The sequence below is a fragment of the Salmo salar genome, chromosome ssa22 (assembly GCF_905237065.1).
Source record: "Salmo salar chromosome ssa22, Ssal_v3.1, whole genome shotgun sequence".
Taxonomy (NCBI): domain Eukaryota; kingdom Metazoa; phylum Chordata; class Actinopteri; order Salmoniformes; family Salmonidae; genus Salmo; species Salmo salar.
This window is the reverse complement of record NC_059463.1, coordinates 55270650-55292739: the sequence shown is the minus strand read 5'-3', so window position 1 is coordinate 55292739 and position 22090 is coordinate 55270650. Positions and strand designations below refer to the sequence as shown.

The 22090-nt window shown below is 45.4% G+C and overlaps 1 protein-coding gene and 1 long non-coding RNA gene across 20 annotated transcripts in view; one reads left to right on the top strand and one right to left on the bottom strand.

Moving 5' to 3' along the window:
* dock3 (dedicator of cytokinesis 3) overlaps positions 1-22090 on the bottom strand; it is a 371769-nt gene that overhangs the window by 49028 nt on the left and 300651 nt on the right. For 15 of the 19 annotated variants that reach the window (XM_045705089.1, XM_045705091.1, XM_045705090.1 and 12 more), the window contains exons 18-27: positions 19181-19352; positions 18387-18484; positions 18189-18272; positions 15376-15476; positions 9881-9962; positions 8888-9058; positions 7668-7772; positions 1371-1563; positions 764-891; positions 275-421 (exon numbers count right to left, since the gene is read on the bottom strand). In XM_045705089.1, coding sequence (XP_045561045.1) covers positions 275-421; positions 764-891; positions 1371-1563; positions 7668-7772; positions 8888-9058; positions 9881-9962; positions 15376-15476; positions 18189-18272; positions 18387-18484; positions 19181-19352 — 1281 coding nt within the window. The remainder of the gene's footprint in view (positions 1-274; positions 422-763; positions 892-1370; positions 1564-7667; positions 7773-8887; positions 9059-9880; positions 9963-15375; positions 15477-18188; positions 18273-18386; positions 18485-19180; positions 19353-22090) is intronic. The other 4 variants (XM_045705100.1, XM_045705107.1, XM_045705102.1 and 1 more) reach the window with 2 other exon arrangements.
* Positions 7204-14182, top strand: LOC106583749 (uncharacterized). Its single transcript, XR_001323598.2, has 3 exons — positions 7204-7280; positions 8879-9046; positions 14142-14182. It is a non-coding gene; the product is annotated as an uncharacterized lncRNA (long non-coding RNA).

Sequence of the window (22090 nt, the reverse complement as noted above, 5' to 3'; positions counted from 1 at the left end):
GAGAGAGGGAGTGAAATATGCAGGGACAGGTGTGTTGGAGGTGTGGAGTGAGGAGGAGAGAGATGGAGAGAGAGAGAGAGGGAGAGAAACATGCAGGGACAGGAGTGTTGGAGGTGTGGAGTGACAGATGGAGATAGGGATGAGGATGAAAACCAGGGACTTAGGTTCCTCCAACGTCCGCCAAGACGGAGTACTGCCTGTCCCTTGAGCTAAGGATGGGAGATGACAAGGAAAGGATGACATAGATAGTAGAAGCAGATTGTTAGTTACTAACAGTGATCTCAGCCGTGCACTGTGGGCAGCGCTGGCCTCTTACCGCCTCCTGGGACTGAGACTTGCTCATGATGGCCAGCAGGGTCTGGAGTAGCACATCCAGGAGAGACTCGACCATCATCTCTATGTCCTCCTGCACCGGGGTGTCCTATGGGGAGATATGAATACATAGAAAATACATGAATATATCAGTATGGCAGGCTGTGTAAATCTACCTGCTCTGTTTGTATGGTACAGACTAGAGTTTACCAGCTGGTCTTGATGATGGAGAAGATAGAGCCTAGAATGGTTTACCAGAGAGCTGGTCTTGATGATGGAGAAGATAGAGCCTAGAATGGTTTACCAGAGAGCTGGTCTTGATGATGGAGAAGATAGAGCCTAGAATGGTTTACCAGAGAGCTGGTCTTGATGATGGAGAAGATAGAGCCTAGAATGGTTTACCAGAGAGCTGGTTTTGATGATGGAGAAGATAGAGCCTAGAATGGTTTACCAGAGAGCTGGTCTTGATGATGGAGAAGATACTGCTGAGGATGCCAGAACAGATGAGCAGCTCTTTCTGCTGTCTCAGGTGTAGGTGGATGTGATGCAGGACCACGGGAAGCAGGATTCTACGAGACTCTGAGATACAAAGAGGGAGAGAAAGAGAGAGGGGGGAGCAGAGAGAGAGAGAGAAGCAGAGGAGAGAGAGGGGGATGCAGAGAGAGAGAGGGAAGCAGAGAGAGAGGGAGAGAGGGAAGCAGAGAGGAGAGAGAGAGAGCGAGCGAGCGAAAGATAGGGAAGCAGAGAGAGAGAGAGAGAGAGAGAGATAGGGAAGCAGAGAGAGACAGAGAGAGAGAGAGAGAGAGCGATAGGGAAGCAGAGAGAGAGAGAAAGTTTTAGAGCGTTTACCTACAACTGACCAATACAACAGTTAACGATAACTTTAGTATTTCATCCATTCACCTCCATGTGGATCTCATATCTACTTGCATATTGTAATGTTAGTGCTATTGGAAATATCGTAAACTCCGAAACCACAAACACAAAAACTGCTGTAAAGCTTCAAAGTGATCATAACTCACAGCTTCCGTATATAATGTCATCTAAGTGGTAAATACCTGGGAAGGAGAATAGGTGGCTGTCAACGGTGCGAGCGATGGACTGCAGTTTGACGACGTCCATGGACTGTCCGATGTGTACGGTGCTAGGCATGCTGCCCAATGTGCCCCGCACGAACTCTGCCACTTCCTGAACTGTAAACATCTGAAGCAGTTCGTCAAAGATGGCCGGGAACGAGTTCAGCAGCGCTGCCTGGGGGTGGGGAAGAGACGGAGGGAGGGAGGGTGAGAGAGAGGAGAGATAGGGAGGGGGCCAGAGGGACCAGCTCCATACTCCACACTGGACTGACGGCTCGGGAGTGTGGTGTGGGTGATTTGGGGTGGTGTGAGACAAAACTGTCAGGCCTGTGAAGGAACTACAGATGTCGGATCTTAATATGACCCATTTCATCGCTGGAGGAAAATAATCCTGCACCAGGAGGATTTGAATGGATATGTAATAATTAGAATTGCCGCCAAAGGCCAGCTGGAATTGATAAAATGGTGGCCCTGCCGAGGGTCTTGCAGGTTCCTGCTCGACTTAACTTTTTTATGGTCATTTTTTTGTTAAATAGTTTGTTTGGTCAGAATGTTGGTGCAATAATTTCCAACGACCTACAAACACTTCTACAACATGAATCAGAATAGCCTCCCAGATCAGGAATAATACATTCACTCCTCTGTTCCCCGCACAGCGGACTTACCTGTTGCTGAAAGGACGGGCTACATGGCCTCCTCTTCCTAGTACTCTGATGGCTAATGTCCAATCGCTGTTCATTGACTACAGTTCAGCATTCAACACTATTGTTCCCTCCAAGCTCAACACCAAGCTCAGAGCCCTGGGTCTGGACACTACCCTCTGCAACTGGATCCTGGACTTCCTGACGGGCAGACCACAGGCTGTGAGGATCAGCACAATACCTCCTCTACACTGACTCTTAACATAGTGTCCTCAGTTCTCTGCTGTTCTTCCTGTTCACCACTTGGCTTTGCACAAGACCACTTCCATCATCAAGTTTGCTGACGACACCCCAGATGTAGGCCTGATAACCAACAACGACGAGTCAGCCTATAGGCAGGAGATAAATCAACTGGCATGTCAACAATCTCTCCCTCAACGTCAGCAAAACAAAGGAGTAGATTGTTGACTTCAGGAAGCAGAGGAGGGAACATGCCCCGATCCACATCAACAGGACTACAGTAGAAAGAGTCACACATCTTAAGTTCTTGACTTGGACCAACAGCAGGCCTTCCTGCTGCAGGCCTTCCTCTGGCACCGTTTCAAGTAAATGTCCTGGATGGGTGGGTGCACGGTCCCAGTGATGTACAGGGCCGTCTTCACCATCCTCTGGAGGGACCCTGTGGTCGTGGACGTAGTAATTCCCGTACCAGGCCGTCAGGACGCTCTCGATGGTGCAGCTGTATTATTTGGAAAGGACCCGGGGCCTCATGCTGAATTTCTTCAGCCGCCTTAGGAAGTAGAGACGCTATTGCGCTGTCTTGACAAGAGTGGTGGTGGACAACACACCACTCTGTTACTCTGTGGGCTGTACTGTCTCGAGGAACTAGTACTGTTCTAGTTACTCTCTGTGGACTGTACTGTCTGGAGGAACTAGTACTGTCTGGAGGAACTAGTACTGTTCTAGTTACTCTCTGTGGGCTGTACTGTCTGGAGGAACTAGTACTGTCTGGAGGAACTAGTACTGTTCTAGTTACTCTCTGTGGACTGTACTGTCTGGAGGAACTGGTACTCTCTGGAGGAACTAGTACTGTTCTAGTTACTCTCTGTGGGCTGTACTGTCTGGAGGAACTAGTACTGTTCTAGTTACTCTCTGTGGGCTGTACTGTCTCGAGGAACTAGTACTGTTCTAGTTACTCTCTGTGGGCTGTACTGTCTCGAGGAACTAGTACTGTTCTAGTTACTCTCTGTGGGCTGTACTGTCTCGAGGAACTAGTACTGTTCTAGTTACTCTCTGTGGGCTGTACTGTCTCGAGGAACTAGTACTGTTCTAGTTACTCTCTGTGGGCTGTACTGTCTCGAGGAACTAGTACTGTTCTAGTTACTCTCTGTGGGCTGTACTGTCTGGAGGAACTGGTACTGTTCTAGTTACTCTCTGTGGGCTGTACTGTCTGGAGGAACTAGTACTGTCCTAGTTACTCTCTGTGGGCTGTACTGTCTCGAGGAACTAGTACTGTTCTAGTTACTCTCTGTGGGCTGTACTGTCTCGAGGAACTAGTACTGTTCTAGTTACTCTCTGTGGGCTGTACTGTCTGGAGGAACTAGTACTGTTCTAGTTACTCTCTGTGGGCTGTACTGTCTGGAGGAACTAGTACTGTCCTAGTTACTCTCTGTGGGCTGTACTGTCTCGAGGAACTAGTACTGTTCTAGTTACTCTCTGTGGGCTGTACTGTCTGGAGGAACTAGTACTGTCTGGAGGAACTAGTACTGTCCTAGTTACTCTCTGTGGGCTGTACTGTCTGGAGGAACTAGTACTGTCTGGAGGAACTAGTACTGTTCTAGTTACTCTCTGTGGGCTGTACTGTCTGGAGGAACTAGTACTGTCTGGAGGAACTAGTACTGTCCTAGTTACTCTCTGTGGGCTGTACTGTCTGGAGGAACTAGTACTGTCTGGAGGAACTAGTACTGTCCTAGTTACTCTCTGTGGGCTGTACTGTCTGGAGGAACTAGTACTGTTCTAGTTACTCTCTGTGGGCTGTACTGTCTGGAGGAACTAGTACTGTCCTAGTTACTCTGTGGGCTGTACTGTCTGGAGGAACTAGTACTGTTCTAGTTACTCTCTGTGGGCTGTACTGTCTGGAGGAACTAGTAGTGTTCTAGTTACTCTGTGGGCTGTACTGTCTGGAGGAACTAGTCAATCAGGGATCGGGTTATTTGTGCCAGAAGGGGCGTGGGCCGAAATCGACCCTACGACAACACAGTAGGCCTATATGTACGTGCTGAAGGCAGTGGCTCTAACCACCAGACGACCCCAGGACACAACAAAACTACACTTTAACAGTTCATTGTAACCTTAGGATACACCACACACTTGTTTGTCGTAGCCGAGTGGAGACCGATATCTATCTGGTGTTATTAAGCTGTATAAAACTACGGTTGTTGATGTGTATGGCTGCACTTCAGATACAATTTTGTACATTTGAATGTTGCAGTAATTGGACCTTAGCTGCCCTATAGTGTAATTTTAGATAGCAAGCCCTATCGCATTGTTTTAGATAGCAAGCCCTGATCCCAATGACTCAACTTGTCACGGCTGTTTAAATGATCGGACCAACGCACAGCATGGTTGTGGTTCCACATACTTATATTTATTGTGAAACGTTGCAAAACATCCAAATACAAAAACAACAAACTGTGACGCAGAGAGGAAAACACACTACTCAAAAGATAATCACCCACAAAACAGGAAGAGAAAAACCCCTACTTAAATATGATCTCTAATCAGAGGCAACGAGGATCAGCTGCCTCCAATTAGAGATCAACCCAAACAATCCCAACATAGAAATAGAAAAACTAGAACTTAAACATAGAAATAGAAAACATAGAACAAACACCCCCTGTCACGTCCTGACCTACTCTACCATAGAAAACAAAGGTGTGGACTCCAACCGCACCTACAAAAACAACAATGGAAACCCCCTAAACAACAACCCCCCCCAAAACACAAAGGGTAGGGTGGGTGACTAATGTCTAAGGCGGCGGCTCTGGTTCCGGGCGTAGAACCCCCACCGCCCGCTGATCCCCCCCACTTCTGTATGCCCAGAGGAACCAGACCATGGATCATCGCCGGAGGCTTCGGACCGCCAATCGCCGCTGAAGACTCCGGGCTGCAGACCGCCGCTGAAGGCTCCGGGCTGCAGACCGCCGCTGGAGGCTCCGGGCTGCAGACCGCCGCTGGAGGCTCCGGGCTGCAGACCGCCGCTGGAGGCTCCGGGCTGCAGACCGCCGCTGGAGGCTCCGGGCTGCAGACCGCCGCTGGAGGCTCCGGGTTGCAGACCGCCGCTGGAGGCTCCGGGTTGCAGATCGCCGCTGGAGGCTCCGGGTTGCAGACTGCCGCTGAAGGCTCCGGGTTGCAGACCGCCGCTGGAGGCTCCGGGTTGCAGACCGCCGCTGAAGGCTCCGGGTTGCAGACCGCCGCTGAAGGCTCCGGGTTGCAGACAGCCGCTGAAGGCTCCGGGCCGAGGAGCGTCGCTAGAGGCTCCGGGCCGAGGAGCGTCGCTGGAGGCCTGATGCATGGGGCTGGCATATGAGGCGCCAGACTAGTAACACGCACCTCAGGGCATGTGCGAGGAGCAGGCACAGGACGTACTGGGCTATAGAGGTGCACTAAGGGCCGACTGCTCACAGCAGGCACTGGCTGTACCGGGTTATGGATGCGCACTGGAGGGAGAGTGCGAGGAGCAGGAACAGGACACCTCAGACTGGGCAGGCGCACTGGAGGCCTGATGCGTGGGGCTGGCATAGGAGGTGCCAGACTAGTAACACGCACCTCAGGGCAAGTGTGAGGAGCAGTCACAGGACGTACTGGGCTGCGGATGCGCACTGGAGGTCTGGAGCGTATGGCTGGCACAACCTGCCCTGGCTGGATGCTCAACTCAGCTCGACAACTGCAGGGTGTGGGCACAGATCGCACCGGCCTGTGAATGCGCCCTGACGACACAGTGTGCATCACCGCACAACACGGTGCCTGCCCCGTTGCTTGCTCCCCACAGTAAACACGGGAAGCTAGCTCAGGGCTCCACCCTGACTCTGCCCAACTCCCCGTGTGCCCCCCCCCCAAATCTTTTTTGGGGGGGCTGCCTCTCGCACCTGCTTCTTCGTTGGTATCGTGCCTCCTCTCATCTCCGCTCTGCTCTTGCTGCCTCCACCTGTTCCCATGGAAGGCGATCCCATCCCGCCTGGATCTCCTCCCATGTCCAGGATCCCTTGCCGTCCAATATCTCCTCCCAAGTCCACTTTTCCTGCTGCTCCCTTCCATGCTGCTTGGTCCTTCGGTGGTGGATGATTCTGTCATGGCTGTTTAAATGATCGGACCAACGCGCAGCATGGTTGTGGTTCCACATACTTATATTTATTGTGAAACGTTGCAAAACACCAAATACGTGAAAATACAAAAACAACAAACCGTGACGCAGAGAGGAAAACACAGTACTCAAAAGATAATCACCCACAAAACAGGAAGAGAAAAACCCCTACTTAAATATGATCTCTAATCAGAGGCAACGAGGATCAGCTGCCTCCAATTAGAGATCAACCCAAACAATCCCAACATAGAAATAGAAAAACTAGAACTTAAACATAGAAATAGAAAACATAGAACAAACACCCCCTGTCACGTCCTGACCTACTCTACCATAGAAAATAACAACTTACTATGTTCAGTATGTTGACACAACTGCCCCCACATCGAGAGAAAGAGATCTGCTATTTTTTTGCCTCAACAGGAAAGTTCTCCACAACATAACAGTAATCAAGTTAAGATCCGACATATGTACCATGTACCTAGGAGGTTTGAAATTGAGGGATCCTATCAGAAATGATTTGAGATTTCCCCATCCATAGATGGAATTATTGATACTTTAGCTACTGGGTACCATGGATCACCTATGGCCTAACAGTCCAAATGAGACAATCCTGGGGAAAGTAGTGTGGATGTATCTACAAGCACGACAGGCATCACACAGAGTCATCACACAGTCATTACATAACACAGATTGAGGTGATTGATGTGATAGAGGTGTAGGTTGGTGAATGGAGAGCAGACGTGATGATGAAACAGTAGGAGACTGGAAAGGTTAATAACAAACCAAACACACACAAAAAAACACACAAAGGAAGCAAACCAAATACATTTGTAAGGCTTCATTTCAGCTGTGGGTTGGTTGCTGGCATGGTTGAGGGTCGGTCGAGAGGTAGGTTTATTTCTTGTAGTTTGCAGAAGGGGAGGTGATTTGGGGAGGAGGTTGGCAGATTAGTAGGGAGGTTGAGTTTCTTGCTGTTTGTAAAATGGGTTGATTGGTAATTTAGGAGGAGATAAGTGGATTGTTTCAGAAGTAATTTATAAAAGGGGTTGGTTGGTGGGTTGGTGATTTGAGAGGTGGTAGGTAGATTTCCTTCTGTTTGTAAAGGGGTGTTGGTTGGTTGGTGATTTGAGAAGTGGTAGGTGGATTTCCTGCTGTTTGTAAAAGGGGTTGGTTGGTGGTATGGGAAGTGCTTCATGGCAGAGTGAACTGGCGGAATTGATCAGAGGACACATTTGTCAGAGGATGGCCAATACTGGAAGGGCTGTAGCTACTTACTGAGAGAGGAGAGGGGCGAGGAGCATTGGAGCTCCAGGCCTGAGTACAGCTGTTGGGGCCGGGGGGCTGTCCCTGTCCAGAGTCAGGCTGGGAGACCTGAGAGGTCTGACCAGGAGGGGACAGGACAGTCAGGTGACAGGGAGGGTCCCGGAGGAGGGGGACATAAGGAGGTAACATGTACATAAGGAAGTTGCAAAAGTGGGCAAAGGGGGGCAAATGAAGACAATATAGTGGCACAGGTTAATTAAACTAAGGAACTTAAATTAAACTACGCAAAAAGATAACATTACAAACTATATATTGTAAAGTAACTGAAATAGCAAAGAGATACTAACTACTGTAGCTAGATTTGAAAATCAACATTTGGCAGCTGCAGAGCTGAAAAGAGAGGAAAGCGATATAACTGATGTAATGATGGGATAGATGAGGATTATGCCAACAATACAGCGTCCTCACACAGTAGCTAGTCTCTTCACTCCCTGGAGGGAATAAATAATCAATGGTGGATTGGTTGAAGTCTGGAAGTAGGTGACTAAAAAGTCCAGTCATTCTCTACACAGCCTTCAAAAGAGATTAAAGACAGAGTTACACACATACAGTATCTAAGATATCTTGATGTCCGGGAAGAAGATCAGTAATGAAAACTGCACAATGGTGACAGTCTAATCAACATTGACCCACCGCTAGGCTACTGCTAGGCTACCGCTAGCCTAGACTACTGCTAGCCTAGACTACTGCTAGGCTAGGCTACTGCTAGCCTAGACTACTGCTAGGCTACTGCTAGGCTACTGCTAGGCTACTGCTAGGCTAGGCTACTGCTAGCCTAGATTACTGCTAGGCTACTGCTAGGCTACTGCTCGGCTAGGCTACTGCTAGGCTAGGGTACTGCTAGGCTAGGCTACTGCTAGGCTACTATTAGGCTAGACTACTTTATGTTTATGCTTGGGTGTACTTTGTGTAGGGAGGACTTTAACCTATGTGAAGATGAGTGTCTCTGAGCTGTGGCTGTCCAGTCTCAACACAAAGCACTGTGTGCGTGTGTGTGTGTGTGTGCGTGTGTGTGTGTCTGTGTGCGTGCGTGTGTATGTAGATTTCTAACCTGTGTGAAGATAAGTGTCTCAGAGCTGTGGCTGTCCAGGCTCAACACAAAGAACTGTGTGCATGTGTGCGTGTGTGTGTGTGTGTGTGTGTGTATGTGTGTGTGTTTGTAGATTTCTAACCTGTGTGAAGATGAGTGTCTCAGAGCTGCGGCTGTCCAGACTGAGGACAAAGCGGATGGACTGGAAGAGCTCTTGGATGCTGGCTCTGAACTGTTCTTCCTCCATACCACAGGTAGCACGGGAGTACAGGATCCGAGATTGGATAATGAATTTCAACAGGTACTCCAGAGCCTGGGGTATGAGGGGGAGGGGGGAGAGGAGACAAGGGCATAGAAATGTTAGTCTCACATTGCCATACTTTTCAAGTCTTGTTCACTTGTGAAAACCGGAAATCAAGGTTCTGTAAACAACGTGTAAAGACATTACTTTCTTAATGTAGGCCTACAAAACAAATCATTTGATTAAGATAAGTATTATAAACCTGGTGGGGTTTCAGTCTACCATGATTTTTTTTATCAAACATTAAGAGGAGGGGAAACAATGACATAGAAACCTTTAAAAGGTGTGATATTTTTTTTAATAAATAAAAGCTTATTTATTTTTTTGTGAACTGTGATAGTTTTCAGACATAAAGGATTGAGGAGAACCATCCCAGAGACAGAGCTAGATAAACAGACAGACCCATGGGACATGGATGTGACCAGACATGCTTTCTAAGGACAGAATGGTGGTGCATCCAGTTTTTAAATAATGCGGATACAATCTATTATTTACAGGGAGCACTTTTACATTGCATTGTGGCATATTTTATATAAATGAGTAAACTTGATTAATAGTTTATTCAACTAGCTTACTGAGTAGTCTCCTAAACACATTCAATTTAATCTTTACTGTACAGGTATTGCATATGTAATGATTGTTTTCTGACCAGCTTTTTGCTGACCAGGAAAAAAACTTTGAGCCTTGTAATTTATTTAACAAGGGCCCAGAGTTTTTTTCTGGTCAGGTCACAGACATGGTCAAGGACATTTTCAGCACCCCCAACTCAAAACATTGCCCCGTGTCTATGGTCAAAAGGACAGGAACATCTTCCAGTGGAGCATGTTCTCCTACCCTCATTGCCTCCTGGATGTGGTCCTGTTTCACAACCTCTGCAGAACGGTCCATGTACCACTTCAGACAGCGGATCAACTCTCTGGATGGGACACACAACACAGGACAGACCATTCATCACAACATACAGTACCAGTCAAAAGTTCGGACACACCTACTCATTCCAGGGTTTTTATTTTAATTTTTTTTACTATTTTCAAAATTGTAGAATAATAGTGAAGACATCAAAACTATTAAATAACCCAAAAAGTGTTACACAAATCAAAAAATATATTTTTTATTTGAGATTCTTCAAAGTAGCCACTCTTTGCCTTGATGACAGCTTTGCACAGGCTTGGCATTCTCTCAACCAGCTTCATGAGGTGGTCACCTGGAATGCATTTCAATTAACAGGCATCTCTTTCAACCAACATAGGTCAGACAATGGTAGGATCTTCTTTTAGTACTGCTATGGGTTTCATGTAAATATGTATGATACTTTTCTTAAGTCTCTCTTAAAGTGCTAACAGTCAGTATCTGGATAACATGTGTGAAATGAGGTATATTTTCTGGGTTATTTAAATATTGAGTGGCTTTCATCAAGCTGCCCACTCAAACTGTAACTAGTGCCTGCAACCTGGTTCAGGTTATCAGTCAACATAACAGGGTAGTTACAAACAGCACAGGAATGAAATCATTAACATGTATTGATCACATTTTTACTAATGCTGCAGAAATTAGCTTGAAAGCAGTATCCAGATCCATCAGATGTAGGGATCACAATATAGTAGCCATATCTAGGAAAACCAATGTTCCAAAGGCCCTAATTTAGTCTATAAGAGGTCATGCAAGACGTTTTGCAGTGATTCATATTATGTTGATGTAAAGAAAATTTGCTGGTCTGTGGTGTGTAATGAGGAGCAAACAGACGCTGCACTTGACACATTTATGAAATTGCTTATTCCAATTACTAATAAGCATGCAACCATTAAGAAAATTACTGTAAAAACTGTTAAATCCCTGTGGATTGATGAGTAATTGAAAAATGTTATAATTGAGAGGGATGAGGCAAAAGGAATGGGAAATAAGTCTGGCTGCACAACTGATTGGCAAACATACTGCAAATTGAGAAATCATTTGACTATTTGACTATCATTTGACTGAATAAAAAGAAGAATAAACTACACTATGAAACAAAGATAAATGACAAAAGAATTGTAGAAAAAAGATTTGGAGCACCTTAAATGAAACTTTGGGGAAAAAGGCAAACTCAGCTCCATCATTCACTGAATCAGATGGCTCATTCATCACAAAACCAATTGATGTTGCCAACTACTTTAATGATTTTTTTCATTGGCAAGATGAGTAAACTTAGGCATGACATGCCAGCGACAAACCCTGACAATACACATCCAAGTATATCTGACCAAATTATGAAAGACAAGCAATGTCATTTTGTATTCCATAAAGTGATGGTGGAAGAGGTGAAACAACTATTGTTGTCTATCAACAATGACAAACCACCGGGGTCTGACAACTTGGATGGAAAATTACTGAGGATAATAGCGGATGATATTGCCACTCCTATTTGCCATATTTTCAATTTAAGCCTACTAGAAGGTGTGTGCCCCCAGGCTTGGAGGGAAGGAAAAGTAATTCCGCTACCTAAGAATAGTAAAGCCCCCTTTACTGTCTCAAATAGCCAACCAATCCGCTTGCTACCAACCCCTAGTAAACTTATGGAAAAAATTGTGTTTGACCAGATACAATGCTATTTTACAGTAAACAAATTGACAACAAACTTCCAGCATGCTTAAAGGGAAGGACATTCAACAAGCACAGCACTTACACAAATGACTGATGATTGGTTGAGCGAAATTGATAATACAAATACTGTGGGGGCTGTTTTGTTAGACTTCAATGTAGCTTTTGACATTTTTGATCATAGTCTGCTGCAGGAAAAACGTATGATTTATGGCTTTATACCCCCTGCTATATTGTGGATAAAGAGTTACCTGTCTAACAGAACAGAGAGGGTGTTCTTTAATAGAAGCATCTCCAACATAATCCAGGTAGAATCAGGAATTCCCCAGGGCAGCTGTCTAGGCCCCTTACTTTTTTCAATCTTTACTAATAACATGCCACTGACTTTGAGTAAAGCCAGTGTGTCTATGTATATGGATGACTCAACACTATACATGTCAGCTACTACTGCGACTGAAATGACTGCAACACTTAACAAAGAGCTGCAGTTAGTTTCAGAGTGGGTGGCAATGATTAAGTTAGAAATATTTAGAACTAACACTAAAAACATTGTATTTGGGACAAATCATTCACTAAACCCTAAACCTCAACTAAATATTGTAATAAATAATGTGGAAATTTGAGGTGACTAAACTACTTGGAGTAACCCTGGATTGTAAACTGTCATGGTCAAAACATATTGATACAACAGTAGCTAATAAAGTGCTACTCTACCTTCTATCAATAAGGCAGGTCCTACAGGCCCTAGTTTTGTTGTACCTGGACTACTGTTCAGTCGTGTGGTCAGGTGACACAAAAAAGGGACTTAGGAAAATTGCCGTTGGCTCAGAACAGAGCAGCATGGCTGGCCCTTGGACATACACAGAGAGCTAATATTAATAATATGCATGTTAATCTCTCCTGGCTCGAAGTGGAGGGAGGATTGACTTCATCACTACTTGTATTTATGAGAGGTATTGACATGTTGAATGCACCGAGCTGTCTGTTTGAACTACTGGCACACAGCTCGGACACCCATGCATACCCCACAAGACATGCCACAAGAGGTCTCTTCAAAGTCCCCAAGTCCAGAACAGACTATGGGAGGCGCACAGTACTACATAGAGCCATGACTTTGAAACATGGTGAAGCCCCAAAATTGCCCTCGCTAGAAGCCTGTGTTTCAGACATAAAGAAGTGGATGGCTGCAAACTTTCTACTTTTAAACTCGGACAAAACAGAGATGCTTGTTCTAGGTCCCAAGAAACAAAGAGATCTTCTGTTGAATCTGACAATTAATCTGGATGGTTGTACAGTCGTCTCAAATAAAACTGTGAAGGACCTCGGCGTTACTCTGGACCCTGATCTCTCTTTTGAAGAACATATCAAGACTGTTTCAAGGACAGCTTTTTTCCATCTACGTAACATTGCAAAAATCAGAAATTTTCTGTCCAAAAATGACGCAGAAAAATTAATCCATGCTTTTGTTACTTCTAGGCTGGACTACTGCAATGCTCTACTTTCCGGCTACCCGGATAAAGCACTAAATAAACTTCAGTTAGTGCTAAATACGGCTGCTAGAATCCTGACTAGAACCAAAAAATTTGATCATATTACTCCAGTGTTAGCCTCCCTACACTGGCTTCCTGTTAAGGCAAGGGCTGATTTCAAGGTTTTACTGCTAACCTACAAAGCATTACATGGGCTTGCTCCTACCTATCTTTCCGATTTGGTCCTGCCGTACATACCTACACGTACGCTACGGTCACAAGACGCAGGCCTCCTAATTGTCCCTAGAATTTCTAAGCAAACGGCTGGAGGTAGGGCTTTCTCCTATAGAGCTCCATTTTTATGGAATGGTCTGCCTACCAATGTGAGAGACGCAGACTCAGTCTCAACCTTTAAGTCTTTACTGAAGACTTATCTCTTCAGTAGGTCCTATGATTAAGTATAGTCTGGCCCAGGAGTGTGAAGGTGAACGGAAAGGCTGGAGCAACGAACCGCCCTTGCTGTCTCTGCCTTGCCGGTTCCCCTCTTTCCACTGGGATTCTCTGCCTCTAACCCTTTTACAGAGGCTGAGTCACTGGCCTACTGGTGTTCTTCCATGCCGTCCATGGGAGGGGTGCGTCACTTGAGTGGGTTGAGTCACTGACGTGGTCTTCCTGTCTGGGTTGGCGCCCCCCCTTGGGTTGTGCCATGGCGGAGATCGTTGTGGGCTATACTCGGCCTTGTCTTAGGACGGTAAGTTGGTGGTTGGAGACATCCCTCTAGTGGTGTGGGGGCTGTGCTTTGGCAAAGTGGGTGGGGTTATATCCTGCCTGTTTGGCCCTGTCCGGGGTATCATCGGATGGGGCCACAGTGTCTTCTGATCCCTCCTGTCTCAGCCTCCAGTATTTATGCTGCAGTAGTTTATGTGTCGGGGGGCTAGGGTCAGTCTGTTACATCTGGAGTATTTCTCTTGTCTTATCCGGTGTCCTGTGTGTATTTAAATATGCTCTCTCTAATTCTCTCTTTCTCTCTTTCTGTCTTTCTCTCGGAGGACCTGAGCCCTAGGACCATGCCTCAGGACTACCTGGTATGATGACTCCTTGCTGTCCCCAGTCCACCTGGCCGTGCTGCTGCTCCAGTTTCAACTGTTCTGCCTGCGGCTATGGAACCCTGACCTGTTCACCGGACGTGCTTGTTGCACCCTCGACAACTACTATGATTATTATTATTTGACCATGCTGGTCATTTATGAACATTTTAACATTTTAACATTTTGACCATGTTCTGTTTTAATATCCACCCTGCACAGCCAGAAGAGGACTGGCCACCCCTCATAGCCTGGTTCCTCTCTAGGTTTCTTCCTAGGTTTTTGGCCTTTCTAGGGAGTTTTTCCTAGGGAGTTTTTCCTAGCCACCGTGCTTCTTTCACATGCTTTGCTTGCTGTTTGGGGTTTTAGGCTGGGTTTCTGTACAGCACTTTGAGAATATCAGCTGATGTACGAAGGGCTATATAAAAATAAATTTGATTTGATTTGATTTGATGACTACATGGAACTCTATTCCACATCCGGTAACTGATGCAGCAGTAAAATTTGATAAAAAAAACAGATAAAAATACACCTTATGGAACAGCGGGGACTGTGAAGCAACACAAACATAGGCACAGACACATGCATACACACACACACTATACACATACGTACACATGGATTTAGTACTGTAGATATGTGGTAGTGGTGGAGTAGGGGCCTGAGGGCACACAGTGTGTTGTGAAATCTGTGAATGTATTGTAATGTTTTTAAAATTGAATAAACTTCCTTAATTTCGCTGGAGCCTAGAAAGAGTAGCTGCTGCCTTGGCAGGAACTAATGAGGATCCATAACAAACCCCAGGAAGAGAAGCTGCTGCCTTGGCAGGAACTAATGAGGATCCATAATAAACCCCAGGAAGAGAAGCTGCTGCCTTGGCAGGAACTAATGAGGATCCATAATAAACCCCAGGAAGAGTAGCTGCTGCCTTGGCAGGAACTAATGAGGATCCATAACAAATACAAATGTTGAAGCTCTCTGAGAATGGCACATCTACTTCATCTTTAGATCAATGATAAACCACTACATACACATCAAAGGATGAGGAGATAAACTAACTTAACTTTGAAGAGAAAAAACAGCTACAACAAAGGTGTGATCTTGATCAGCAAATAACCAGCTGGGGCTCAACTGTGACAAGGTCAACCATCTTAGCCTCAGCAGTGTCATGTCTTTTGTACGACTAACAGAAACTCACTTGTACGCCAGCGCTCCAGCAAAGTGCTTCTGGATGTAAGTGTCCATGACGGGACGGAAGTGATAGTACTTGCTGTCCCTGAGCAGATTAATGATGAACACCTGAGGTGAGAGAAAGGGAGAGAGGAGAGAGAGAGAGATATTCAGAGAGAGAGAGAGAGAGAGAGAGAGGGAGGTGAGGGGGGACAGAGAAAATGAGAGTGTTGGGGAGATGGCGAGAGAGAGGCAAGAGATAAATAAAGAGAGAGAATGAGAGAGAGAGAGTCAGGGATAGAGAGAGATAGGGAGAGAAAGAAAGAGAGGAAGAGAAAGCGAGAGAGAGAATGAGAGAGAGAGAGTCAGGGATAGAGAGAGATAGGGAGAGAAAGAGAGAGAGGGAGAGAAAGAGAGAGAGTTAGGCATAGAGAGCAAGAGGGAGAGAAAGAGAGAGAGAGGGAGAGAAAGAGAGAGAGGGAGAGAAAGAGAGAGAGGGAGAGAAAGAGAGATCCAGTCAGAAGCGCCACTCCTGTTTCATTTTTTACCAGGCTGAGATGAGGTTACACAGAGCGTGCATCCAATATGGCACCCTATTGCATTTAAAGTACACTATGTTTGATCATTGCATCCTGTTCCCTATATAGAGTATTACTTCCTGGTCAAATGTAGCGAATGTATTAAGAATAAAAAACTGAAATATCACATTTACATAAGAATTCAGACCCTTTACTCAGTACTTTGTCGAAGCACCTTTGACAGTGATTATAGCCTAGAGTCTTCTTGGGTATGATGCTACAAGCTTGGCACACCTGTATTTGAAGAGTTTCTCCCATTCTTCTCTGCAGATCCTCTCAAGCTCTGTCAGGTTGGATGGGGAGCAAAGAGTTCAATCTTGGTTTCGGGGCGGCAGGTAGCCTAGTGGTTAGAGCGTTGGGCCAGTAACTGAACAGTTGCCACATCGAATCCCCGAGCTGACAAGGTACAAATCTGTCGTTCTGCCCCTGAACAAGGCAGTTAACCCACTCTTTCTAGGCCGTCATTGTAAATAATAATTTGTTCTTAAGTGACTTGCCTAGTTAAATAAAGGTTCAATATATATATTTTTTTAATTCATCAGACCAGAGAATCTTGTTTCTCATGATCTGAAAGTCCTTAGGTGCCTTTTGGCAGATTCCAAGCGGGCTGTCGTGCCTTTTACTGAGGAGTGGCTTCCGTCTGGCCACTCTACCATAAAGGCCTTCTGGAAGGTTCTCCCATTTCCACAGAGGAACTCTGGAGCTCTGTCAGAGTGACCATTGGGTTCTTGGTCACCTCCCGGTCAGGGTCCTTCTCACCCGATTGCTCAGTTTGGCCGGGCGGACAGTTCTAGGAAGAGTCTGGGTGGTTACAAACTTCTTTCATTTAAGAATGATGGAGGCCACTGTGTTCTTGGGGATCTTCAATGCTGCAGAATTTTTTTGGCCTCGACACAATCCTGTCTCGGAGCTCTACGAGCAATTCCTTCAACCTCACCTTGGTTTTTGCTCTGATATGCACTGTCAACTGTGGGACCTTATATAGACAGGTGTGTGCCTTTCTAAATCATGTCCAATCAATTTAATTTACCACAGGTGGACTCCAATCAAGTTGTAGAAATATGGAAACAGGATGCACCTGAGTTCAATTTTGAGTATCATTTTCAATACTTATGTTTGAATACTTATGTAAATAAGGTATTTCTGTTTTTTATTTTTTATACATTTGCAAAAATTTAGAAAAATCTGTTTTCCCTCTGTCATTATGGGGAATTGTGTGTAGATTTATGAGGACATGTTTTATTTAATCAATTTTAGAATAAGGCTGTAATGTCACAAAATGTGGAAAAAAGGAAGGGTTCTGAATACTATCTGAATGCACTGTATCTGAGAATAGGGAAGCATTTCAGGCTCTGCTCTATCATCTCTGTCTGACCAGCCATCGTCTCTGTCCGACCAGCCATCGTCTCTGTCTGACCACCTCCCATCTCTGTCTGACCACCTATCATCTCTGACTGACCACCTATCATCCCTGTCTGACCACCTATCATCCCTGTCTGACCACCTATCATCCCTGTCTGACCACCTATCATCCCTGTCTGACCACCTATCATCCCTGTCTGACCACCTATCATCCCTGTCTGACCACCTATCATCCCTGTCTGACCACCTATCATCCCTGTCTGACCACCTATCATCTCTGTCTGACCACCTATCATCTCTGTCTGACCACCTATCATCTCTGTCTGACCACCTCTCATCTCTCCATCCCCAACACAACAGATAGATAGACACCTCTAGAAGGAGACTGGGGGGAGGGATAAGTCCGTGACTCTGTTGTGAGGAAGTCTGGGCCAGTCTAAACACTCCCCTGAGATCTGGCCCTGCAGCAGGCAGCTGTCTGAGAGGGAGCTCCTAATAATCACTGGCTCTGGGCCAGCCCAGACACACTGGGACAGAGTCCTAAATAGTGTACTACTTTTGACAATACTTCACTATATAGGGTGCCATTTGGGATTCAGCCTAAAAACACAGACACACTATCCCTCATTACTGAGGAGGGAAGATGACAAGCAGGCGCTGCATAGAGTACTGCAGCAAGAGGTGGATACCTCTAATGGAGAAAAAGGCATTCAGTGTCACACGCACGCACGCACGCACACGCACACACACACACACACACACACACACACACACACACACACACACACACACACACACACACACACACACACACACACACACACACACACACACACACACACACACACACACACACACACACACACACACACACAGTACAGATTCTCAGAAGGTTTCTCACCAGTGACTGGAACACTAGAGGACCATACTTGTCAGTGTTGTCATCCAGAATGGAAAACAGGGTGTCCAAAATGTCTTGGAGGAACTGTCGAAGATATGAAGATAAATGTTAAATATATGAACAGCCTTTAAACTCAGAACGTTTCACCATATTTATTCAGAATGTATATTTGTTTTTCCTATAAAGTAAGCGTCTAACCTTGACGATCTCCTCTCCACTGACATGGCGTAGTCGCCCCAGAATGTCCATCACTCTGTCTGGGTGGGCCTTCCACTTCAACAACGCAAGCAGGTCCACTGGGAACAAGATAATGGCAGTGGAATCAAGATCAGGATCAATGGCCAAGTAATCTATGTGAGCTTGGTGGGGAATGGGAGAGGAAAAGAGAATGGAAGAGAGGAGAGGAAATTGGGAGAGGAGAAGAGAAGCGAAGAGAGGAGAGGAGAAGAGAAGTGAAGAGAGGAGAGGAAAAGAGGAGAAGAGAAGAGGGGAAGAGAGGAGTGGAAAAGGGGAGAGGAGAAGAGGAGTGAAGAGAGGAGATGAGGAGAGAAGAGAGGAGAAGAGAAGAGAGGAGAGGAGAGGAGAGGAGAGGAGAGGAGAGGAGAGGAGAGGAGAGGAGAGGAGAGGAGAGGAGAGGAGAGGAGAGGAGAAGAGAGAAGGGCAGAGGAGATAAGAAAAGAGGAGAAAAGGAGAGAAGAAGAGCGAGGAGAGGAAAAGGGGAGAGGAGAAGAGAGGAGAGGAACAGGGGAGAGGAAAAGAAGAGAAGAAGAGAAAAGAGGAGAGAAGAGAGGAGAAGGGGAGAGAAGAGCAGAGGATAAGAGAAGAGAAGAGAAGAGAAGAGGAGAGAGGGGAGGAGAAGAGATGAGAGGAGAGGAGACGAGAAGAGAAGAGAAGAGGAGAGAGGGGAGGAGAAGAGATGAGAGGAGACGAGGAGAGAAGAGAAGAGAGGAGAGAAGGAGAGGAAAGGAGAAGAGAAGAGAGAAGAGACCTACCATTCTGTGTAAGCTTGGTGGAGGAGAGCTGTGTGGAGATCCAGAGGGTTTCCTTTGTGCTGCGTTGGAAGATGAGGCTGGAGGGAATGTTGGGACAGCCGTTGAAGTCCTCCTTACAGCAGGGCAGACCCAGGTACAACGCATGGTTACTGAACGTAGCATTCTCATCACACTGGAGAGGAGAGAAGGATGTGAGGTACTGCAGAGTTTATGCCAGATGAACCCTACCTCCTTTACCAGCCACAACTACGCTCAAACAAACTTTGTACATACATAACCAATTAAATTTGACCTTTATGGCACTTATTTGCAAGTGTTCATAGTACTTTAGGTTGTAAAGGAGGTGTAGGAGCTGTTTTGACATGTTTATGTGTTGTGTATTATGTGGTCTGTCAAGGGTTATTTTTACCTGTTTTGTACACTAGAGGACACTATATGTTGGGGTCATAGGTCACTGGTCATGTGTGTGTATATACAGTGCATTCAGAAAGTATTCAGACCCCTTGAACTTTTCCACATTTTGTTACGTTACAGCCTTATTCTAAAATTGATACAGTCATTTTTCCCCCTCATCAAACTACACCCAATACCCCATAATGACATCACAATACCCCATAATGACATCACAATACCCCATAATGACATCACAATACCCCATAATGACAAAGCGAAAAACAGTTGTTGTTTTTTTAATATAAAAAAAATACCTTATTTACATTAGTATTCAGACCCTGCATATTTACTATAGAACTGTATCTTTAGAAGCTGTTTATACTGTATATTTACAGTGCATTGGGAAAGTATTCAGACCCCTTGACTTTTTCCACATTTTGTTATGTTACAGCCTTATTCTAAAATGGATTAAATAAAACATTTACCTCATCAATCTACAAACAATACCCCATAATAACAAAGCGAAAAAAGGGTTAGGGGGGTTAGCACAGGTGACCAGGAAGGGTTAACACAGGTGACCAGGAAGGGTTAACACAGGTGACCAGGAAGGGTTAACACAGGTGACCAGGAAGGGTTAACACAGGTGACCAGGAAGGGTTAACACAGGTGACCAGGTAGGGTTAACACAGGTGACCAGGAAGGGTTAGCACAGGTGACCAGGAAGGGTTAACACGGGTGACCAGGAAGGGTTAACACAGGTGACCAGGAAGGGTTAACACAGGTGACCAGGAAGGGTTAACACAGGTGACCAGGAAGGGTTAACACAGGTGACCAGGAAGGGTTAACACAGGGAGAGCACATACAGTTGTTACCGTATCACAGATACAGCTGATAGAATGCAGCTCTCTGCACCTTTTCTATAGGAATACAGTTGAAGTCGGAAGTTTACATACACCAAATACATTTATTAAACTCAGTTTTTCACAATTCCTGACATTTAATCCTAATAAAAATTCCCTGTCTTCGGTCAGTTAGGATCACCACATTTATTTTAAGAATGTGAAATGTCAGAATAATAGTAGAGAGAATGATTTATTTCAGCTTTTATTTATTTCATCACATTCCCAGTGGGTCAGAAGTTTACATACACTCAATTAGTATTGGCAGCATTGCCTTTAAATTGTTTAACTTGGGTCAAACGTTTTGGGTAGCCTTCCACAAGCTTTCCACAATAAGTGGCCCATTCCTCCTGACAGAGCTGGTGTAACTGAGTCAGGTTTGTAGGCCTCCTTGCTCGCACACGCTTCTTCAGTTTCATATGGGACTGAGGTCAAGGTTTTGTGATGGCCACTCCAATACCTTGACTTTGTTGTCCTTAAGCCATTTTGCCACAACTTTGGAAGTATGCTTTGGGTCATTGTCCATTTGGAAGACCCATTTGCGACCAAGCTTTAACTTCCTGACTGATGTCTTGAGATGTTGCTTCAATATATCCACATAATTGTACCTCCTCATGATGCCATCTATTTTGTGAAGTGCAGCAGTCCCTCCTGCAGCAAAGTATCCCCACAACATGATGCTGCCACCCCCGTGCTTCACGGTTGGGATGGTGTTCTTCGGCTTGCAAGCATCCCCCTTTTTCCTCCAAACATAACGATGGTTATGACCAAACAGTTCTATTTTTGTTTCATCAGACCAGAGGACATTTCTCCAAAAAGTACGATCTTTGTCCCAATGTGCAGTTGCAAAGCGTAGTCTGGCTTTTTATGGCGGTTTTGGAGCAGTGGCTTCTTCCTTTCTGAGCGGCCTTTCAGGTTATGTCGATATAGGACTCATTTTACTGTGGATATAGATACTTTTGCACCTGTTTCCTCCAGCATCTTCACAAGATCCTTTGCGGTTGTTCTGGGATTGATTTGCACTTTTCGCACCAAAGTACATTCATCTCTAGGAGACAGAATGCGTCTCCTTCCTGAGCGGTATGACGGCTGCGTGGTCCCATGGTGTTTATACTTGCGTACTATTGTTTGTACAGACGAACGTGGTTCCTTCAGGCGTTTGGAAATTGCTCCCAAGGATGAACCAGACTTGTGGAGGTCTACACTTTTTTTTTCTGAGGTCTTGGCTGATTTCTTTTGATTTTCCCATGATGTCAAGCAAAGAAGCACTGAGTTTGAAGGTAGGCCTTGAAATACATCCACAGGTACACCTCCAATTGACTCAAATGATATCAATAAGCCTATCAGCAGCTTCTAAAGCCTTGACATAATTTTCTGGAATTTTCCAAGCTGTTTAAAGGCACAGTCTACTTAGTGTATGTAAACTTCTGACCCACTGGAATTGTGATACAGTGAATTATAAGTGAAATAATCTGTCTGTAAACAATTGTTGGAAAAAGTACGTGTGTCATGCACCAAGTAGATGTCCTAACAGACTTACCAAAAGTTTGTTAACAAGTAATTTGTGGAGTGGTTGAAAAACAAGTTTTAATGTCTCCAACCTAAGTGTATGTAAACT